This window comes from Bubalus kerabau, chromosome 20 (assembly GCF_029407905.1).
Source record: "Bubalus kerabau isolate K-KA32 ecotype Philippines breed swamp buffalo chromosome 20, PCC_UOA_SB_1v2, whole genome shotgun sequence".
Classification (NCBI taxonomy): Eukaryota; Metazoa; Chordata; class Mammalia; order Artiodactyla; family Bovidae; genus Bubalus; species Bubalus kerabau.
In genome coordinates this window covers 18,395,220-18,414,671 of record NC_073643.1, presented here as the reverse complement: position 1 = coordinate 18,414,671, position 19,452 = coordinate 18,395,220, and the positions used below count along the sequence as shown (strand labels likewise).

Genomic DNA, 19,452 nt, shown 5'->3' with positions numbered 1-19,452 from the left:
AACACACACAAAAAAAGGCTCACATCCAGAACACTGACCGCACCAAACGCTGGTAAGGATGTAGAACAACAGGAACTCTGATTCACTGCTAATGGGAACACCAAATCTTATGGCCACGTTGGTTGCTAATGGGAACACCAAATCTTATGGCCACGTTGGAAGACAGTTTTGTGGCTTCCCACAAAATTAAATGCTTATCATATATCCAGTAATTATGCTTCTTGGGTATTTACTCAAAGGAGCTGAAAATGTACGTCCAAAAACTTGCACATGGATGTTTATGGCAGTTTTGTTCATAATTGCTAACATTTGGAAATAAGCAAGGTGTCCTTCAGTAGGTGAATAGATGCATATATGATATATCCAAATAACAGAATATTGTTCAGCACTAAGATGAAGGGAGCTGTCCACCAAGAAAAGACAGATAAATGCTTATTACTAAGTGAAAGAAGACAGCTTGAAAAGGTCACACACTTTATGATTCCAACTCTACAACATTCTGGAAAAGGCAGAACTGGATTAAAAAGGGATTGGGGGAACTTCCCTGGTGGTCCAGTGGTTAAAACTGCACGCTTCCAATGCAGGGGTCATGATTTTGATCCCTGGATGGTGAACTAAGATCCCATGTACAGTTGGCATGGCCAAAAATAAATAATTTTTTTAAAATTTATGGGGCAGAGAGGGTTGGAGGAGGTGGAGGGATGAATAAGTAGACCACAGAGAATTTTTTGAGGTAGTAAATTTATTCTGCATGATATAATAGTGGATATATATTATTATACATCTGTCCAAACCCACAGAATGTGCAATGCCGAGTGAACCCTAAGGTAAACTGTAGACTTGGGGTAATAATGATGTGTCAGTGTAGGTCCATCGATTGTTAACAAATATACCACTTTACGGGAATGTTGATAATGGGAGAAACTTTGTGTGGGAGCACGAGGTATATAGGAAATCCTGTACCTTCCTCTTAATTATGCTGTGAACCTTAAAACTGCTCTAGAAAATAGTCTATTAAAAAAATGGTTAATATCTCACTAGGACTTACTGTATATTGAGAAGATGAAAAGAAAGCAGGGCGCTCAGCTCACTAAGGACATGAAATAAATACCAGTGTTTTACAGTCCTGAAATAGGAACACCAGTATGAACTTTTCAGATATTTCACGTTTGGTTTCTGTATCCTGTTCTTAGTACCTCAGCCCCGCTCTATACTAGTCACTGGGCTGCCTGTTACCCCTTCACCATTTCTCCTTTCTGTCAACTAAGCTCCCTGCCTCAACAGAACGTTTTCCTGGAGACTTCTCCTGTCACCACACAATCCCAGTAATCCATAGGCAGATCACACCAGTTGACTCTTGGTGTTGTACATTCTGTGAGTTTGGACAAATTTCTAATGACATCTATCCACTTTTATAATAGATTGACAGATATGCTTGTGATGTTAACCAAAAGTGTTGGGCAGTAGCACCGGACACTTAAATGAGAGAGAAACCTGCAAAACTTGTTTCAGAATTTGGAACATGAAACCTCAAGAAAGTACAAGTCAACATACAAATAAATAGCAATATGCTCTCTCCCTATTCAGGTAGAAAACACAAAAGATTGTTTTGCTCCAGTTGGGAAGAGTTGAGTCCCTGTTAACTGGACTGGACCCACAAATGTTAACAACAGACCTAAGATTTCTGAAAGACTCAGAGGAAATCATTTTAGCAAATTATTTTATCTTCAGATAAATTGAAGAAGAATTAATTGGGCGAAGGATAGCCTAGCAGCAGTTTGCTAGGGAGGACATAAGATGACATTCTTCACCTGAAGGAGCGGGGTCAGATACCCTGGTCCAACTTGGAAATACTAAGAACCTGTGCTTCAGTTATCCAGTGCTCGGAAACAATCAGATGGAAACTAGAGTGGAGAATTATTCTAGCAGGTCTGGATTACCCTTGTCCTGTGGCAAATGCAGAGAGTGGAGGGAATTTGGGGAAGGGTCTACTATGTCCTCGGGGCATCAGTTTTCCAAAAATTAGTTTATGGTTTTCTTTGATAGATTTTAGGACTCCCCTTCCCTTCCTGTAGATGAGAAAGCAGACACCTCTGGAACAGAGTCCAATACTGGAAATAAATGTACATTAATAGGAGATGGGCCAAATCGCGTATGGTGCTCCTAAATAAACCATTAAAAAGGAAAAGGTAGATTCTCATGTATGGACATGAAAAACTGTTCATTATTAGTTGAAAAACATTTATAGAAAATTAAGTGTGTTTTTAAAATTTTTATGTTAAACAGTTAATTTTATAGAGGTTTAAAAATACATGCAAGTATATACACCAAACTATTAATAATGGTTGTCCCTCCAGGATGAGACTATGGGAAGGTGTTCATTTCTCTGTCTCTGTCTCTGTCTCTCTGACATAACAGGAAAAAAAAAATATATGTATATGTATATGTATATATATAGGTCTCTGCCTGAACTCCTGGTACACAGCTCCTAAAACCATTGAGTTCAAATTCCTAAGTGATCAGATCACTAGGAGCATCTTTTATTCTAATGAGAGGACTCTGGGCTGGCTCTTGTATGACTCCTGGAAGAAAGCATGGAATTTTCAGCCCTAGCCACCCTTCTCTAGCCTAGGACACAGTAAACAGATCTACTTCTATATTTCTCTTCATCTGGATATTCATCTGTATTCTTTATCATATCCTTTAATAAAGTGGTAAGTTTATTTCCCATTGCCCATAAGTTCTTTGGGCAATTAGCAAGTTAATTGAACTTAAGGAGGGGTCAGTGGCACCCCACTCCAGTACTCTTGCCTGGAAAATTACATGGACGGAGGAGTCTGGTAGGCTGCAGTCCACGGGGTCTCACAGAGTCGGACACGACTGAAGTGACTTAGCAGCAGCAGCAGCAGCAAGGAGGGGTCCTGGGGACCTCTGATTTGTAGCCATGTTGGACAGAAATAATGAATAACCTGGGGTATATAATGAGTAGTACAACTACTTGGACTGGCATCTGAAGCTGGTGGGGACAGTTTCGTGGAACTGAGCCCTTAACCTCTGGGATCTGACACTATCTCCCAGTAGATAGTGTTAGAATTGAGTTAAATTGTAGAACACCCAGCTGGTGTCCTACAGGATTGCTTGTTGTGGGGAAACTACCCCCCTCTCCCTCATTTGGTGACTAGAAGTGTCCCAAGTGAAGTGTTGTGTGTAACAGTGTTATTGAAAGTAACTTGGGTCCACTTGCCGCATGCAGTAAAGCCAACCTACTTACACTGAATTGTGGTGAAGGAAACTCCTGTGTTTATTTGCAGGGCACCAAACAAGGGAGTCCAGGCAGCTAGTGCTCAGAAAACCTGAACTTCCTGAAGCCTTTCAGGAAAAGATTTTTGGTTTTTTTGAAACCTTTTATTTTATGTAAGAGTATGCTGCTGCTGCTGCTGCTGTCGCTTCAGTCGTGTCCGACTCTGTGTGACCCCATAGACAGCAGCCCACTAGGCTCCCCCGTCCCTGGGATTCTCCAGGCAAGAACACTGGAGTGGGTTGCCATTTCCTTCTCGGATGCATGAAAGTGAAAAGTGAAAGTGAAGTCGCTCAGTCATGTCCGACTCCTAACGACCCCATGGACTGCAGCCCACCAGGCTCCTCTGCCCATGGGATTTTCCAGGCAAGAGTACTGGAGTGGGGTGCCATTGCCTTCTCCCATGTAAGAGTATAATTGATTACAATGTTGTGTTAGTTTCAGGTATACAGCAAAGTGATGCAGTTATGCCTATACATGGCTCTATTCATTTTCAAATGGAGAAGGGTTTTCAAGATAGGGTGAGGAAGTGGGGGTTGTGGGGTGTGTGATCCAGTCATGAATATTCTTCTGATTGGTTGGTGATGAGATAATGAGGAATTAACATCATCAGCCTTCTAATTCTGACTGGCCTGGGATCTACATGCTTGTGGGCAGCATATGGTTAACTTCTTCCATCTGGTGGGGGTTTCAGTATCTACAAAATAGTTCAAAGAATTTGGCTCAGAATATTATGTCTAGCCCTTGAGGAGGAAGTAACAGTCCTTGATTAATGGCTAAACAGTTTAATGGCTAAACTATTATTATTTTGTCTCACTTGACTGTTTGCCTTTCTTCATTTTCTCACTTCTCTGATTAAATTTACTCTTTGGAACACGTGGAGGGTCTAAGAGGCTAAATTTTCCCTACAGACCAGATGGAGGCAGAGAACATGGTGGGGGGTGGGGTCTGCTCTGAGAAGGTGCCCCGTAGGGTCCTGCTCAGTTACAAGTAAAGAAACACAGAAGGGAGAACTGGGTTTTCCCCTACACAAGTGGAACAAAGTCCAGGACTGGCTTTTTTTTTTTTCTTAATTTCCCTCCTTTGTTTAGAACAATGATCATATACTATCAGAAAAACCAATAAAGTTATTTTTATTAGAGAAGAAAAATATGTGCAAAGTACACAGAAAAGCATTATTTTGGTTATTTCCTTTTTATCAGCCTTCTTTCACTTCCATCTTCCTGATGTCCCACGGGTTCTCAACTCTGCCTGCACATAAGTAGAACTACCTGGGAAGCTTTTTGAAATGCCAGTGCTTGAGTTCCAACCCAGAACAATTGCACCTGGATCGCGCCTGTAGGTTCTCTTTTAAAGTTCCTGAATGATTCTAAGGTGTAGCAGGGATTGCAAACCTCTGTATTTTCAAGGGAATTGAACATAGAGAAGGCACTGGCAACCCAATCCAGTACTCTTGCCTGGAAAATCCCATGGACGGAGGAGTCTGGTAGGCTGCAGTCCATGGGGTTGCTAAGAGTCGCACATGATTGAGTGACTTCACTTTCCCTTTTCCTTTTCATGCACTGGAGAAGGAAATGGCAGCCCACTCCAGTGTTCTTGCCTGGAGAATCCCAGGGACGGGGGAGCCTAGTGGGCTGCCATCTATGGGGTCACACAGAGTCGGACATGGCTGAAGTGACTTAGCAGCAGCAGCAGCAGCAAACATGAACAGGTCAAAATGGCACAACTATATCACTAATTACATTTAGCTTCAGTAACTTTTTAACCAACCCTGGTAGGGAGGGTGTTGGTCATGGAAAAGCTAATTAGGAGAAACTATGTATTGTTCAGGATCACAGGAAATTTTTCGGAGAAGAAAATAGGGAACAAAGAGCCCTTCCTTGGGATCAGACTTGGGTTGAATCTTGTTACTTGACCAGTTTGGCTTGGACAAGTTACAACTGACTCAAGCCTAAGTTTCCTCATCTGTAGAAGAGAATGATAAATGTATCCTGTAGGATCATTGTAGGGATCTACACACAGATAATATGTGTTAGATGCCTGGTACTTGATACGTGAGTGGCAACTCTATTAATTAGTAATAACAAAGACCTTACTTTGAAGAACTTATTCTAAAGAATGGGGACAAAGTCATGTCCATAAGATGGCCTGCTGAGGCCCCGCACTACTCAAGCCTCTCTGGAGGAAAGAATCCAGCACCTAGAGCAGTGTCTGGCACATAGTAGCTGCTCAATAAATATTGGCCCTTAAAATCACAGTCTATCCTTAGTCTCCTATTTAATACAGAGTCCTACCCCTGCTTCCTCTGGACTCCTGATTTCTCTTAAAGTACTCCCCCCCACCCCCAACAATAGCACCTTTTAGCATTTCATGTAACTTATTTATTCAGTAATGTTTTATTTATTGCTAGTTTCCTCCATCCACTCCCACCCCCGTCTAGATTAAGTCCCATGAAAACAGGGACTTTTGTAAGTTTTCTGCACTTTTGCATCTCCAACACCTAGAATAGTGCCCAACTTATAGCAGGTTATTAATAGACTATCTCTTGCATGAGTCGAATGTGGCTGAGGGGCTAAAGCCCTGGAGGTGGAGTCAGAAGGTCTCTTGGGATCATCACTGAATTCCCGTGTGGTCTTAAAGGTGTTTCCAGTCTCCTCTGGGCCTGTTTCTCCTCCGGGCTCTGACCGACTTGGTTTTTCAGCCACTGGTCAAGCCGGCCGGGAGGCGTCGCGCCCCCAGTGTCCGCCAGGGAGCAGTCCAACACAGGGCCGGCCCCGCCCACTTCCCGGCGGCCCGCGGTGGGTGGACCCACGAGCCCGCGGGTACAGAAGCGGAGTCCTGCCTGCGTCGGACTCAGTTGTCAAGCCGCCTGCCCGCCAGCCCTCAGAGCCTGGCCATGTCCTGCTACATCTACCAGCTGCCCTCCTGGGTGCTGGACGACCTGTGCCGCAACATGGACACGCTGAGCGAGTGGGACTGGATGCAGTTCGGTGAGTGGTCCTTTCTGCGACCCCATTAAGCCCCCTCCCCGCGTGTCGACCGTGGTCCTTGATGTCAAGGGCTCTCTCTGCTGCTTTCCTGGGCCCGGGCCTCCCTGTGTATCCCCGGGCAGGGGCTGCCCCTTCTCTGTTGGTGATCTAGAAGGTGTGAGGTGATCTCGGACGATTTCTGCTGTTACTCAGTCTGTCGCTAAGTAATGACTGGCTGCACTTCGCTGTTTACGGTAAAGCTGAAAATTATTGCTGTCAGCAATGACTGGTGCTTACTGTGTGCCCGGCCCTGACGCAAGCACCTGACACGGATTATCTCATTTAATTTCCATAACAACTTGTAAAGTGCATATTTCTCGTACCCCATCTTACAGACCAGGAAAAGGATTTAGAGGTAGACTCACTTGTGAGGGCAGCCACTTTTAAGAGTCACTTGTGCAACGCGGTTCCTAAGTGGCGGAGTTGACTTTAAACCCTGGCGTCTGGCTCCGCCAGGACATCCTTAACTCCTTGTTCTATTTTCTTTTTTTGCACCTGGTGATTGACTGAGGTCTTGGCATTTTGGGGCATGCTGAGCATGTGGTCCTCAGGCGCCCAAACAGATGTCTGTACTCCAGGCTCCGCTACATCCAACTGGTGACTTTGGGCAAGTTGCTTAACCTTAATCTGAGTCTCAGTTTCTTAATCTGTAAACTGGAGGTGGTTGTGAGGAATGAAAATTGTATAAAAAGCTCTTGACACCTGCGTGTCAGAGTTTCTTGTAAGTATTAAGGAAGTATTAACAATGACCATTCTTAGTTGTTTTTTTTTTTTTTTAAACCGTGCAACTGGTGCCACTTTATTTGAAAGGTAGTATCTGTATTTTAAAAAACTGAGATTATGATATATACCATTTGAACAAAGAATGTAATATTTATGTATGGTGGAAAGAATAATAATAAAATGAGCATGCATGTTGTTATCTATTCAGTTTGAGGGAATAATATATATTTTAACCTAGTGGTTCTCAACCAGGGGCAATTTTGACCCCTTTAGGGAACATTTCTAATGTCTGGAGACATTTTTGGTTGTCGCAGCTTGGGGGATATAGTGAGTAGGTGCCAAGTGTGTCGGTAGCTCAGACGTGTTTGACTCTTCGCAACACCATGGACTGCAGCCACGCTTCTCTGTCCGTGGAATTCTCCCGGCAAGAATACTGGAGTGGGTTGCCATTTCCTTCTCTAGGGGATCTTCCCAATCCAGGGATCGAACCCAGGCCTTCTGCATTGCAGGCAGAGTCTTTACCATCTGAGCCATCCAGGGAAGCCAAGGATGTTGCTAATTGTCGTACAACACACAAAACAGCCCCCTCCTCAAAGAACTATCCAGCCTAAAGTGTCCGTAGTGCTGAGGTTCAGAAATCCTGCTTTAAACCAGTCACAAAAATAATACATGCTTATTGCAAAATACTGAAGGAAACAAAGATTAGCTCAAACTCTGCCGCTCAGTGATACCATCCTATCATTTGGGTGCTAATAATAATAATAACAGCAGCAGCGGGTAACATGAATTGGCTTCTAACCATGTTCCAGCAGAGTGCTAGGTGTCATACCTTCTAGTTTTTTTTTTTCCTTAAGCATATTTATTTATGAATATACATTTTCCAATAATCATAATATTGTACATTCTACTAGCCTACTTTTTTCACTTACACTGTATCACAATTATTTCTCCTTGCCAAGCAGTATTCTTTAGCAGCACAGACTTCGATTTTTATTTCAGTGTGTATTTTTATTAACTGTTTAGTGGGAAAAAAAAGCAGATGTACTAGGTTAAATGAACAAATCAGGCCCCTGGAAAGTTGTATCTTTCCCCTCCCTGGTCCTCAGCCTCCCCTTTCCTCCCTGCAGAAGCAGTACCTTGGTAACACATCAGGGCATCTCTGAGAATGTCTGTCATCATCTGATTTTCTAACTGCACTGTGACCCTTTGCTCAGATGATCTGTGATTTCACTACTTTTGACTGTTTTGTGGGTTGTGGAAAAACTTTATGTAAGAGCTGTCTCTAGTTTTTTCCGTGTGGGCCTCAGTTATGAGACCAGAACAACTTCTGTTTCTAGGATATTAATTTAGAAGGCACTCCTGTGAAGTTCTTCCTCTTCTTTATAAACTAAAAATTTTAAAAATTGAATTATAGTTGATTTACAGTGTTGTAACTTCTGCTGTACAGCAAACTGATTCAGTTATATATATTTAAAAAAATTCTTTTCCATTGTGGTTTATTACAGGATATAGGATTTAGTTCTCTGTGCTATAAAGTAGGACCTTGTTGTTTATCCATTCAATATATAACATTTTGCATCTGCTAATCCTAAACTCCCAATCCATCCTTCCCCCATGCCCCTCCCTCTTGGCAACAAGTCTGTTCTCCATATATGACAATTAAAAAAAAAAACAAAACACAGCACAGCTTCATTGAGGTATAATTCACCTACCATGCAGTTCACACATTTAAAGTGTACAATCCAATGGCATCTAGTATATGCAAAGTTGTATATCCATTTCCATATCAATCTTAGAACATTTCAATTACCCCAGAAGGAAACCTTATACCCCTCGACCGTCTCTCCCAACGCCCCCAAACACATCTCCTGTTTCCCCCCAGCTTTAGGCATTGCCTATTTTGGACATTTCATATAAATGGAATAAATCATAAAATATGTGCTCCCTTGCAACTTTAGCACCTTTCCACAGTTCATCCATATTTTAGTGTGTATCAGTGCTTAATTTCTTTTTATTTATTACTGAATAATATTCCATTGTATGGAGGTACTTCATTTTATTTATTCATCTGACAGCTGATGGACATTTGGGGTTCTTTCCACTGCTTGACTGTTATGAATAATCCTTCTGTGTACATTTGTGTCCGTCTTTGTGGCCGTATGTTTTCATTTCCCTTGAGTAGGTACCTAGGCGTGGAATTACTGAGTCACAGCGTAACTATGTTTAACACTTTGAGGAAGTGTTACACAGTTTTTGGAAATGCATTTACCATTTTACATTCCCACCAGCTCTGTATGAGGGTCCCGATTTCTCCATGTCCCCCTCCATCCGTGCACTTGTTACTGTCCGTCTTTCTGAGTTTCTGGCCATCTGAGGAACCCTGAGGAGTTATGAAGTGATTTCTTGCTGTGGTTTGGTTTGCATTTCCATAATGACTAATGATATTGGGTGTCTCTTCATGTGCATTTGTACATCCTCGGTGGAGAATACCTCTGACCCTTTAGACTCTGGAGACACCAGAATTGCTCAAGGTCCTCAGAGGCTTCCCATTGTGATTTAGGTTATAATCCACATTCCTCACCAGGCCCGCCCCATCTGGCACAGTGTGAGCTGCACTGACTTTTGTGTGACTCTCCTCCCACACCCAGCTCTTGCTCACCCTGCTCCAGCTATGCTAGCCTCCTTGGTCCAGACTCAGGGCCTTAGTACTGGCTGTTCCCTCTGTCTGGGACATTCTTTCCCCATCTTCCCCAGGGCTGGTTTTCTAGTCTCTTTTAGACTTCTTTTGCTGCTGTAACCAATTACCGCAATTTAATGGTTTTAAGACAGCCTTTATTGTGTTACAGTTCTGGAGGTCAGAAGGCCTAGCAGGGCAGCTGTCCTTGCAGAGGCGCTAGAGGAGAATCTATTTCCTTGTTTTTACGCGCTTCTAGAGGCTGCCTGCATCCCTTGACCTGTGGCCCCTCTTCCACTGTCAAAGAGACCAGGGTAGCGCCCCCAGCTGTCTCTACCTCTGCTTCTGTAGTTTTCCCTGAATCGGACACTCCTGCTCCCCGCGTATAAGGGCCCTCAGGCTCACTCAGATAATCCAGGATAATCTTATCTCAAAGCCCTTAACTTAATGCCATCTGCAAAGTCCCTTTGTCATGTAAGGTGCCATATCCACAGGTTTTGGGGTTTAGGCCACTGACATCTGTGGGGGGCATAGTCTTTCAGTTCTCAATTCATATGCCACCTTGTTTGAGAAGCTGACCCTGTCCCCCTTTCTTTCTTTTTTTAATCTCATCTCTATGTTTTATTTTCTTCATTTCTCTTAACATGCTATGACCTTGTTTCTTATTTGTCTATATGTGTCTGTCCCCAGATAATGTAAGCACCATTAGGGCAGGAACATCACCTGTCTGGTTTGCTTCTGTATTCTTGGTGCCTGGGGCGGTGCCTGGCCAGTGCACACTCAGTACCACTTGAGTGAATGATGGGCTGAAGGATGTGGGAACGGTGAGGACGTAGGATGGCCTGGAGCCCCGTGCTCAGCCAGCTGTCTGTATTGAGTCAGAGGTCACTGGGCTGGGAGCCAGCTATGTCCCCCAGGTAACAGCTCCTTGGCCAAGGCAGCGCTTCATGGTTTTCTGTTCAGCACAAGTAATTGTGATTGTCCTTCCAGCCCTAAAGAGTCTTGGCTTCTGCAATCTATTTTTTGTTGTTGAGGTTGAAAGACCTTACTGCAAATTCCACAATTTATTCTTTTTTTTCCTTTAATGGCATTCTAGCTTTTTACTATTACAGATAATGCCAGTCATTTTAGAAGCGATCATCCCTTAGGGGAGATTGTGATACTGGGGAATGGAGGTGGAAAAATCCATAAAGTGATGCAAAAATCATACAGTCACAAATATGCAAACTCTTTGGATTTGACAATTTTGGCAGATAACATGTTTGCCTCCTGTTTGTTTCCCTATGATTGTGACTGCATTGATGTTTCCCCTTGGGGGAAAACAGGCTTCTTACCGTTTCACTCATTCCTGGTGCATTTCGAGGGGTCCTGGGGCAGGGATTCCTTTGTTAGATGGCTCCTGTTCCTCCTCTCTCATGCATGCACCAGTCTTCGTGTACAGCCCTGCTTTGTCCCTGCCCAGCTGTGTGACTTCAGGCAAGTGACTGCCTCTCTCTGAGCCTTTAGTTTCCTCATCTGTAAAATGAGGATGAGTTGCTGAGAGGCTTAGGGGACAAGACACTCTCCCTTTCCCTCAACCAGGGAGGAGTCTGGTTAGTCCAGACAAGGAGCACTTCATCCAAGGGCGGATCATTTCAGGAGACTGTTCCCTCTCTGCTCCAGAGAGCTTTGAAGCTGGGCAAGGTTTTTCCCCTGAGTCCTGCAGGACTTAGGATCCCAGACCAGGAGGGATGGTCATCACGTAGTGTTAACCTTCGGGGATGAAAGCAGGTTTTCATAGAGTATAGATGGCTTAACAATTACAGCGAGCATTTATATCACAGGTGTGTTATCCTATAGGTATAACTAATCTAATCCTTGCAACAACCGCTGAAGCAGCTGCCATTGTTTTCCTCATTTGAAAATGAGGAAACTGGGGCACAGGGAGAGGTGAGGAGGCGCCTTCCCTAAGCACACTACAAATGAGTAGCAGAGAGAAGATCTGAACCCAGGCCTCAGAATCCAAGGTCTAGGGACTTCCTTGGTGGTCCAGTGATTAAGACTCGCACTCCCAATGTAGGGGACCTGGGTTTAAACCCTGGTCAGGAAACTATATCCCACATGCCACAATTAAAGATCCCGAGAGCCGCAACTAAGATCTGGTGCAGCCAAATAAATATTAAAAAGGAAAAAAAAGAAAAGAATCCAAAGTCTGGTCCCTGAGCCTGTGATTGTAACATTCATCCTGCTGACATAAGCATGTATTTTTATTTCTGATAGAAGAGTCTACAAGAGTATAACCAGTGCTTTCCTTGGGGTCTTCCAAGTGGGGTGATCATGGGGGCTTTGATTTTCTCCCAGTTTCTGAATGTTCCACATGTGATGACCAGGTTGTGAGTGTTGGGCAAAGAGCCAAGGACTCAGCAGGGCACTCGGCAGTGACTCATCCCACTAAGATCTATATCTTGTCTTAACCCTGATTTCAGGGTCTCGTTAAATGCTGACAGGTTAGTGCTGTGAGAGATGTCACTTTCACAGAGCTACAGTGTCCACACTGCAGGGCAGCTCCGGGTTTAATTCCTCTTCCTCCCATGTTGCCCGTGAGGAAAGTGCAGCCCACAGAAGTGAGGGGTGCTGCAATGGAGCCCTGGGGGCGGCTTCTGCTCTTCCCATGACATCATGCTGCCTCCAGAGAGTGGGAGGTGAACCCGTGGACAGGGCTGTGTGCATGGAGGGCTGGGAAGAAGGGGTTCCTTCCTCTTCCCTCCACTCTTTTCTCTCTGCCACTGGAAGCAGCCCCTGACCCTGCTGACATCACATCCCACAGACCAGAAATCTGGCCTGGGGTTTCCAGTGACTAAGGTTGCAACTCAAGAACTTTCCATCTCTAACCGGGCACTTCTCCCAGAGGCTTTCTCTCCGTGGGAGGCTGTCACAACCTTCCCCATTCCTCCAGAGGAACAGGGACTGTCCAATAAGGTCGTGTCCCTCCCCGGCTCTGAGGTGTTTCATGGTGTCCTGGTGTCTGTGGCTCTTAGGATCAGGTTCAGACTGTAGCCTGGCATTGGAACTCCATCGTTCTATGATCCTGGGCTCTTGTCTTGCTCTTCCCCACTCAGTTCACTTATGTTTGTATATTTTCAAACAGAAAAGCTCTGTGGACTTCGGGTTGACTCACCACTGTATCTCTGGAACTTGTCACAGGCCAGGAGCTCAATAATATTTTGTTGAATGAATGTATGACTTGATGTTTCACATAGGTTTCTGAAATCTGAAACTGAAGTCTGATTGTTTGTGTCCTAGTTTAAAAATAAATAAATAAATGCCTGCCTCATTTCAGGAAACTCAGCAGAATACTATGTGACCACTCAAAAATGCTAAATATGAAGAGCTTGTAACCAACTTGAAAAATGTTTACGGTATAATGTTAGTAAATAAGGTCTAGATACACATTCTGTCTTACAGTCTGGCAACAACTGCATCCAGAAGCACACCTGTATGTTTTGGGGGAGAGTCTTAGAAATGGAAAGTATCCTAGTGGGATGCTGAGTCATTTATTAGCTTTTTTGCCCCTGTGTTTTCCAAGTTTTCTTTAGAAAACAACCATTAACTTTATAATAAAAAATGAAAAGAAGGAAGGCATTAGTTTTAGTATTGTAGACAGCACGTGCATGCTCCATTGCTTCAGTTCAGTTCAGTTCATTCGATCAGTCGTGTCCGACTCTTTGCGACCCCATGAATCGCAGCACACCAGGCCTCCCTGTCCATCACAAACTCCCGGAGTTCACTGAGACTCACGTCCATAGAGTCAGTGATGCCATCCAGCCATCTCATCCTCTGTCGTCCCCTTCTCCTCCCGCCCCCAGTCCCTCCCAGCATCAGAGTCTTTTCCAATGAGTCAACTCTTCGCATGAGGTGGCCAAAGTACTGGAGTTTCAGCTTTAGCATCATTCCTTCCAAAGAAATCCCAGGGCTGATCTCCTTCAGAATGGACTGGTTGGATCTCCTTGCAGTCCAAGGGACTCTCAAGAGTCTTCTCCAACACCACAGTTCAAAAGCATCAATTCTTCGGTGCTCAGACTTCTTCACAGTCCAACTCTCACATCCATACATGACCACTGGAAAAACCATAGCCTTGACTAGACGGACCTTTGTTGGAAAAGTAATGTGTCTGCTTTTCAATATGCTATCTATGTTGGTGATAACTTTTCTTCCAAGGAGTAAGCGTCTTTTAATTGGCTGCAGTCACCATCTGCCGTGATTTTGGAGCCCCCAAAAATAAAGTCTGACACTGTTTCCCCATCTATTTCCCATGAAGTGATGGGACCGGATGCCATGATCTTCGTTTTCTGAATGTTGAGTTTTAAGCCAACTTTTTCACTCTCCTCTTTCACCTTCATCAAGAGGCTTTTTAGTTCCTCTTCACTTTCTGCCATAAGGGTGGTGTCATCTGCATATTGAGGTTATTGATATTTCTCCCGGCAATCTTGATTCCAGCTTGTGTTTCTTCCAGTCCAGCGTTTCTCATGATGTACTCTGCATATAAGTTAAATAAGCATGGTGACAATATACAGCCTTGATGTATTCCTTTTCCTATTTGGAACCAGTCTGTTGTTCCATGTCCAGTTCTAACTGTTGCTTCCTGACCTGCATACAAATTTCTCAAGAGGCAGGTCAGGTGGTCTGGTATTCCCATCTCTTTCAGAATTTTCCACAGTTTATTGTGATCCACACATTCAAAGGCTTTGGCATAGTCAATAAAGCAGAAATAGATGTTTTTCTGGAACTCTCTTGCTTTTTCCATGATCCAGCAGATGTTGGCAATTTGATCTCTGGTTCCTCTGCCTTTTCTAAAACCAGCTTGAACATCTGGAAGTTCACGGTTCACGTATTGCTGAAGCCTGGCTTGGAGAATTTTGAGCATTACTTTACTGCGTGTGAGATGAGTGCAATTGTGTGGTAGTTTGAGCATTCTTTGGCATTGCCTTTCTTTGGGATTGGAATGAAAACTGACTTTTTCCAGTCCTGTGGCCACTGTTAAGTTTTTCAAATTTGCTGGCATATTGAGTGCAACACTTTCACAGCATCATCTTTCAGGATTTGAAATAGCTCAACTGGAATTCCATCACCTCCACTAGCTTTGTTCATAGTGATGCTTTCTAAGGCCCACTTGACTTCAGTCATGTCCAACTCTTTGCGGCCCCGTGGACTGTAGCCTGCCCAGGCTCCTCTGTGCATAGGATTTCCCAGGCAAGAGTACTGGAGTTGGTTGTCAAGCCCTCCTCCAGGGGCTCTTCCCAAGCCAGGGATCTAAGCGAAGTCTTCTGCATCTCCTGCATTGCAGGTGAATTTTTTACTGCTGAGCCACCAGGGAAGCCCATTGTAGACAGTAGCCCCCTGTACATTGTACAGTGCTTCAGAGTTGGCAGAGTGCTTTTTAGATCCATGGCTCTCTTGCTCCTTGTAACAGTTTTATGAGGATGGCGGGCTGTGGATTCATTGATTGATTCATTCAGTTCTCCCTGCCAGGGCTGGGACTTAGAGGTGATGAGAATGAGATGCCCAGGGCAAAACTATAGGCCGCATCTACTCTCCGGCTGCTTCAGGTGCAGGACCAGCCCTGAGAGTGAGCACTTCCTTAATGTTTGCCCCCTGGCTGCCTCCACGGCCTCACTTTGGTCCTGGCCCTGCCCCCACTCTGTGCCGGGCATTCTTCTCTGTCCTGAGGCTCTAACAGTACCTACATGGGGCTTCTGTTTGGAAGGGAAGACAGACAAAGTTCTTTCACCTTCTGTTACACTTGAGGAAACCGAGGCTCCCATCCCCCTGGGGAAGTGTCTTGCCCATAGCAAATAAGCAGCTAAAGCTCAAGGCCCCTGACCCTCTTGTCCAGTGGTTTTTCTCCTAAGTCTTGCGTGGCCGCCCAGGGTGACATTTACATTCAAGTGTGAGCATGCTGGTCCTGGTGGTGTTGAATGACTTGGGCTGCCGGTGGAGCCCAACTCATGGTGGAATTTCAGGTAGAGTGAGGGGCAGGTGGCTTTGTGATGGATGGAGCCGGGCCAGCATGGGGTCCCTCTTGTGGAGGGACTGCCCTTCTGACTCTTAAGTATTTTTTTCGTGCTCACCTTCCAGCCTCCTACGTGATCACAGACCTGACCCAGCTGCGGAAGATCAAGTCCATGGAGCGGGCCCAGGGTGTGAGCATCACACGAGAGCTACTGTGGTGGTGGGGCATGCGGCAGGCAACCGTCCAGCAGCTGTTGGACCTCCTGTGCCACCTGGAGCTCTACCGTGCTGCCCAGATCATCCTCAACTGTGAGTCCCCACAGTCACCTCACAGCCAGCAGGAGCTGCGCTTTCTGGCCTTAAAAGCTTTCCTGATCTTAAAAACATTTCTTACCACCCAAGTAAGAAATTAATAACAGTGGTCACGCCCAGGGAGAGGAATGGTGCGGCCAGGGAAGCAGGAGTTGGAGAGAGATTTTATTTTATTGATTTTTTGATTGTCAGTCTCTTTGCATCTTTTAAATGTTGGTTCTTTGTTGCAAAAATAAATAGAAATTTAAAAATAGCTATAACATAACAATTCAAGAAAGTCGGCAGTAAAAATTATTTATGTCCTCATCCTGTTTCCCAATTTGGCATCCCAAGAAGTAACCACTAGTTACAATTTCTTGTCTATTTTCCCAGAAATTTTCTAGGCAAATGTTTATATGTATCTGCAACGCTTTTAATACAGATGGCAGAGAGAAGACCATGCACTCAGATGTCCCCTTTGTTTTCACCTGGCAGTTGATCTTCCAGGCTGTTTCATATTGAGATCTTCTGTCAGCAGTGACATGGTATTCCTATGACATACTGGACGGTGATTTATTGATGGGTGTTCAGGCTGCTTCTAGCAGTTTCCTATTGTATACAGTGTTGGCACACACACCTCATTTGCACACATATGAATCTAGTTGTGGGATGATTTTCCCAACATTGGAATGGCTGCGTTGAAAGTTTGTATATTTTAAGTTTTGATGAATTCAGTACCAGTGTTACAAACTGCCCCCCTACAGATATGGCCACGGTGGGAATATATTAACAGGTAATAAATAATAACCTCCTTACCTTGAAGGGTGTCTGTGAAACTGAAGAAATAGAATATGTCAAGGGCCTGGTGTTCAGCCAGTGTTCAGCAGAGGCAGGGGGATGAGGGGGCCTGATAATCTACACCTGGACCCCCCAGCCCCATGTTCCCAAAGACACCCTTTCAGTGTGGGGCAGTGAGCCAGGCCTCACAGGTACTTTCTGAGCCCCTGCCCAGTGCCTGGTGCTGTCCAAGGTCCTGGAATACAGGTGGGAAAGCAACAGGTCCTCTGTTCTCATGGAGAGCATAGTGATGGGGAGACAGCAGACAGGAAAACAAGTAAAAATAATGGGAAGGAGTGACTGAGTAGGGGAGCCTTCTAGAACATGATGGTCATGAAAGGCCCATCTGAGGAGGTGAAGTTGGAGGAGTGAAAAGAAGGCACCCGTGAGAGGAGTTGGAGTAAGAGAGCCCAGGGGAGAGGGAACAGCCTGTGCGAAGGCCCAGGGGTGTTGAAGGAACTAGCATAAAGCTGGTGTGAGAGGTAGACAGCAGGGCATTCAGAGCCCCACCGGCCTGTGGGAGACCTGTGGGCCCTGGAATTGCCCTGTCTGGGTTCCTGAGCTGGGAATAACCTGACTGAACCAACAGACCTCAGTTCAGCACCTGCCTTCTGGAATCAGGGAGGGCTTCCAGGAGGAGGAGTGGGGGCTTAGAGCCTTCCATCCTCAGAGATAAATCAGGAGCTATCAGGGTGGCCTATAGGTGGAGACACACAGTGGTTGGTGTGACCAACACCTGTCTTGTGTAACTGCTTGCAGATCCCTCTTTGGCTTGTCTGCAGCCCCAGAACCTGACATGTGGTACACTCTGAGTGGAGTAGATGTGCTTTCAAACATTTTTCATGTTTTGATAGAATTAGTGATAAACTCTAAATGGGATCAAAAAGAGGTGAGGAAATTTGTGCCTGTCCAAGGATGCTAAAGAGAGAGAGGGGGGAAAAAAGAGAGAGTTGTGGAGAGTGGGGACTGCAGAGTGGAGCAGGAAAGCTGTTGTTGGGTCAGGTCAGCCAGAATGGAGGGACCTCGGCTCAGGCCACTTTGGAGAGGACACTGGTTTAGGGTACCGGGATGCTACAGGGGTGTCTGGAGGCCTAGGGAAATTGAGGAATTGAGACACATCTCTTGTTGGACACACCGGTTTGCCATTGACGTCAGAACCTGACTGTTGACTAATCTTGAACATATTTTTAACAATTTGAGGTCAACACACAGCTTAATGCCAGATTCAGAGAAACACACTCATTGCAGTGTGACCGTCTGAAGCTGACTCTGACTAGGCACTTTTGAGGTGCCAGGCACTGAGCTTGGCTCCTCCTGAACCCCTTCAAGGTGGGTGCTCTAAGGAGCCCCTTCTCCCACTAAGAGGACACTGAGGTCAGGAATGGCTCAGAGCCTCCCCCAAGGGCACAGGTCTGGTCACACCCAGGCGTGTCTGGATCAGAGTCCTCATTCTTAGCTTTTCTCATGGGAACTTCACTGCACGCAGTGTTTGGTCTTCCAGGAAACAGTAATAGTTATCTGTCAGCTTTTCTTCCTAGAACTTTACTCAGTTCCCTGCTTTCCTGTTCCAACCGCCTGTAACCTCTCAGGACTGTGAGAGTCTGCCTCTGTTCCTCAGTCCTCCTTGGCTCTGATTAAAAGTGCCTGAGGAAGAGACATTTGTTTTGGGATTTCGGTTGTGCTTTCACTATTGCTTTCAGTCCTCAGGCAATACACTTCCCCTTTCCGTATCTTGGGGTTTTTTTGGGTTTTGTTTTTCTGTGGTTTTTTTTTTTTTTTTAATTAAAAAAAAAAAAGAAAAAGGTGCCGTAAATCTTGGTCACTTTTTGAAATTGAATACAAAAGGCATGAGTGAGGCATATTAAATTTCTGTTATTCCAGCTAATTAGATCAGTTTTCCCTTCCCTAATTGTAACATTGCTTTTGTTTAGTCCATACGTCCTGTGGGCCTCTGTGCCATCCCATGGACTGTAGCCCACCAGGCTCCTCTGTCCGTGGGATTTCCAAGGCAAGAATACTGGAGTGGGTTGTAATTTCCTTCTCCAGGGAATCTTCTTGACCCAGGGATTGAACCCGCATCTCTTGCATTGGCAGGTGGATTCTTTACCCCTGTGCCACCTGGGAAGCCCTAATGGTAGCATTAGTTAAACCTTGCTTTGCATTTACTTTGTGTCGGGCGAGTGTATTCTCCTCGGTTCTGTCTCATCACAACAAAGATTTGGAGCGATGGACATTAAAGCCCTCGGCGCGTCACAGCTCTCGGGGCTTGGACAAACCGTGTTATAGCTCTTAGACAAATCAGTGTTACAGTTCTAACCCTATTTCATTTAGAAGATAGCAGGAGAATCCATCCCCGAAGTGTGAGGGCATATCAACCCAAAAACACGAAGAGAAGGGAGTGGAGAAGCGCGCCAGCTCGTGGGGGAGGCGGGGTGGAGAGAGAGAGAAAGAGCTCTCTTTGGCTCCTCCTTTTATGTTTTTTCCTCCCCCTGGGCCTGCCCTATGCAAATTGGGCTTAGCCAGGAGTGCTGTTTGTTCTTCCTGAGGTCTTCACTCCAGTCCTCGGACCTTCCTTTGTTCTATTTTTGCGGGCTTTTCCCTTCCTTGTCTTT

The 19,452-nt window shown here is 45.1% G+C and overlaps 1 protein-coding gene across 1 annotated transcript in view; it reads left to right on the top strand.

Annotated features, from left to right (window-relative positions):
• Positions 1–5,949: 5,949 nt before the first annotated feature.
• The window catches only part of IRAK2 (interleukin 1 receptor associated kinase 2), a 56,800-nt gene continuing 43,297 nt past the window's right edge, over positions 5,950–19,452 (top strand). Inside the window, exons 1-2 of the mRNA XM_055558431.1 lie at positions 5,950–6,288; positions 15,839–16,021. Coding sequence (XP_055414406.1) covers positions 6,195–6,288; positions 15,839–16,021 — 277 coding nt within the window. The 5' untranslated portion in view covers positions 5,950–6,194. The remainder of the gene's footprint in view (positions 6,289–15,838; positions 16,022–19,452) is intronic.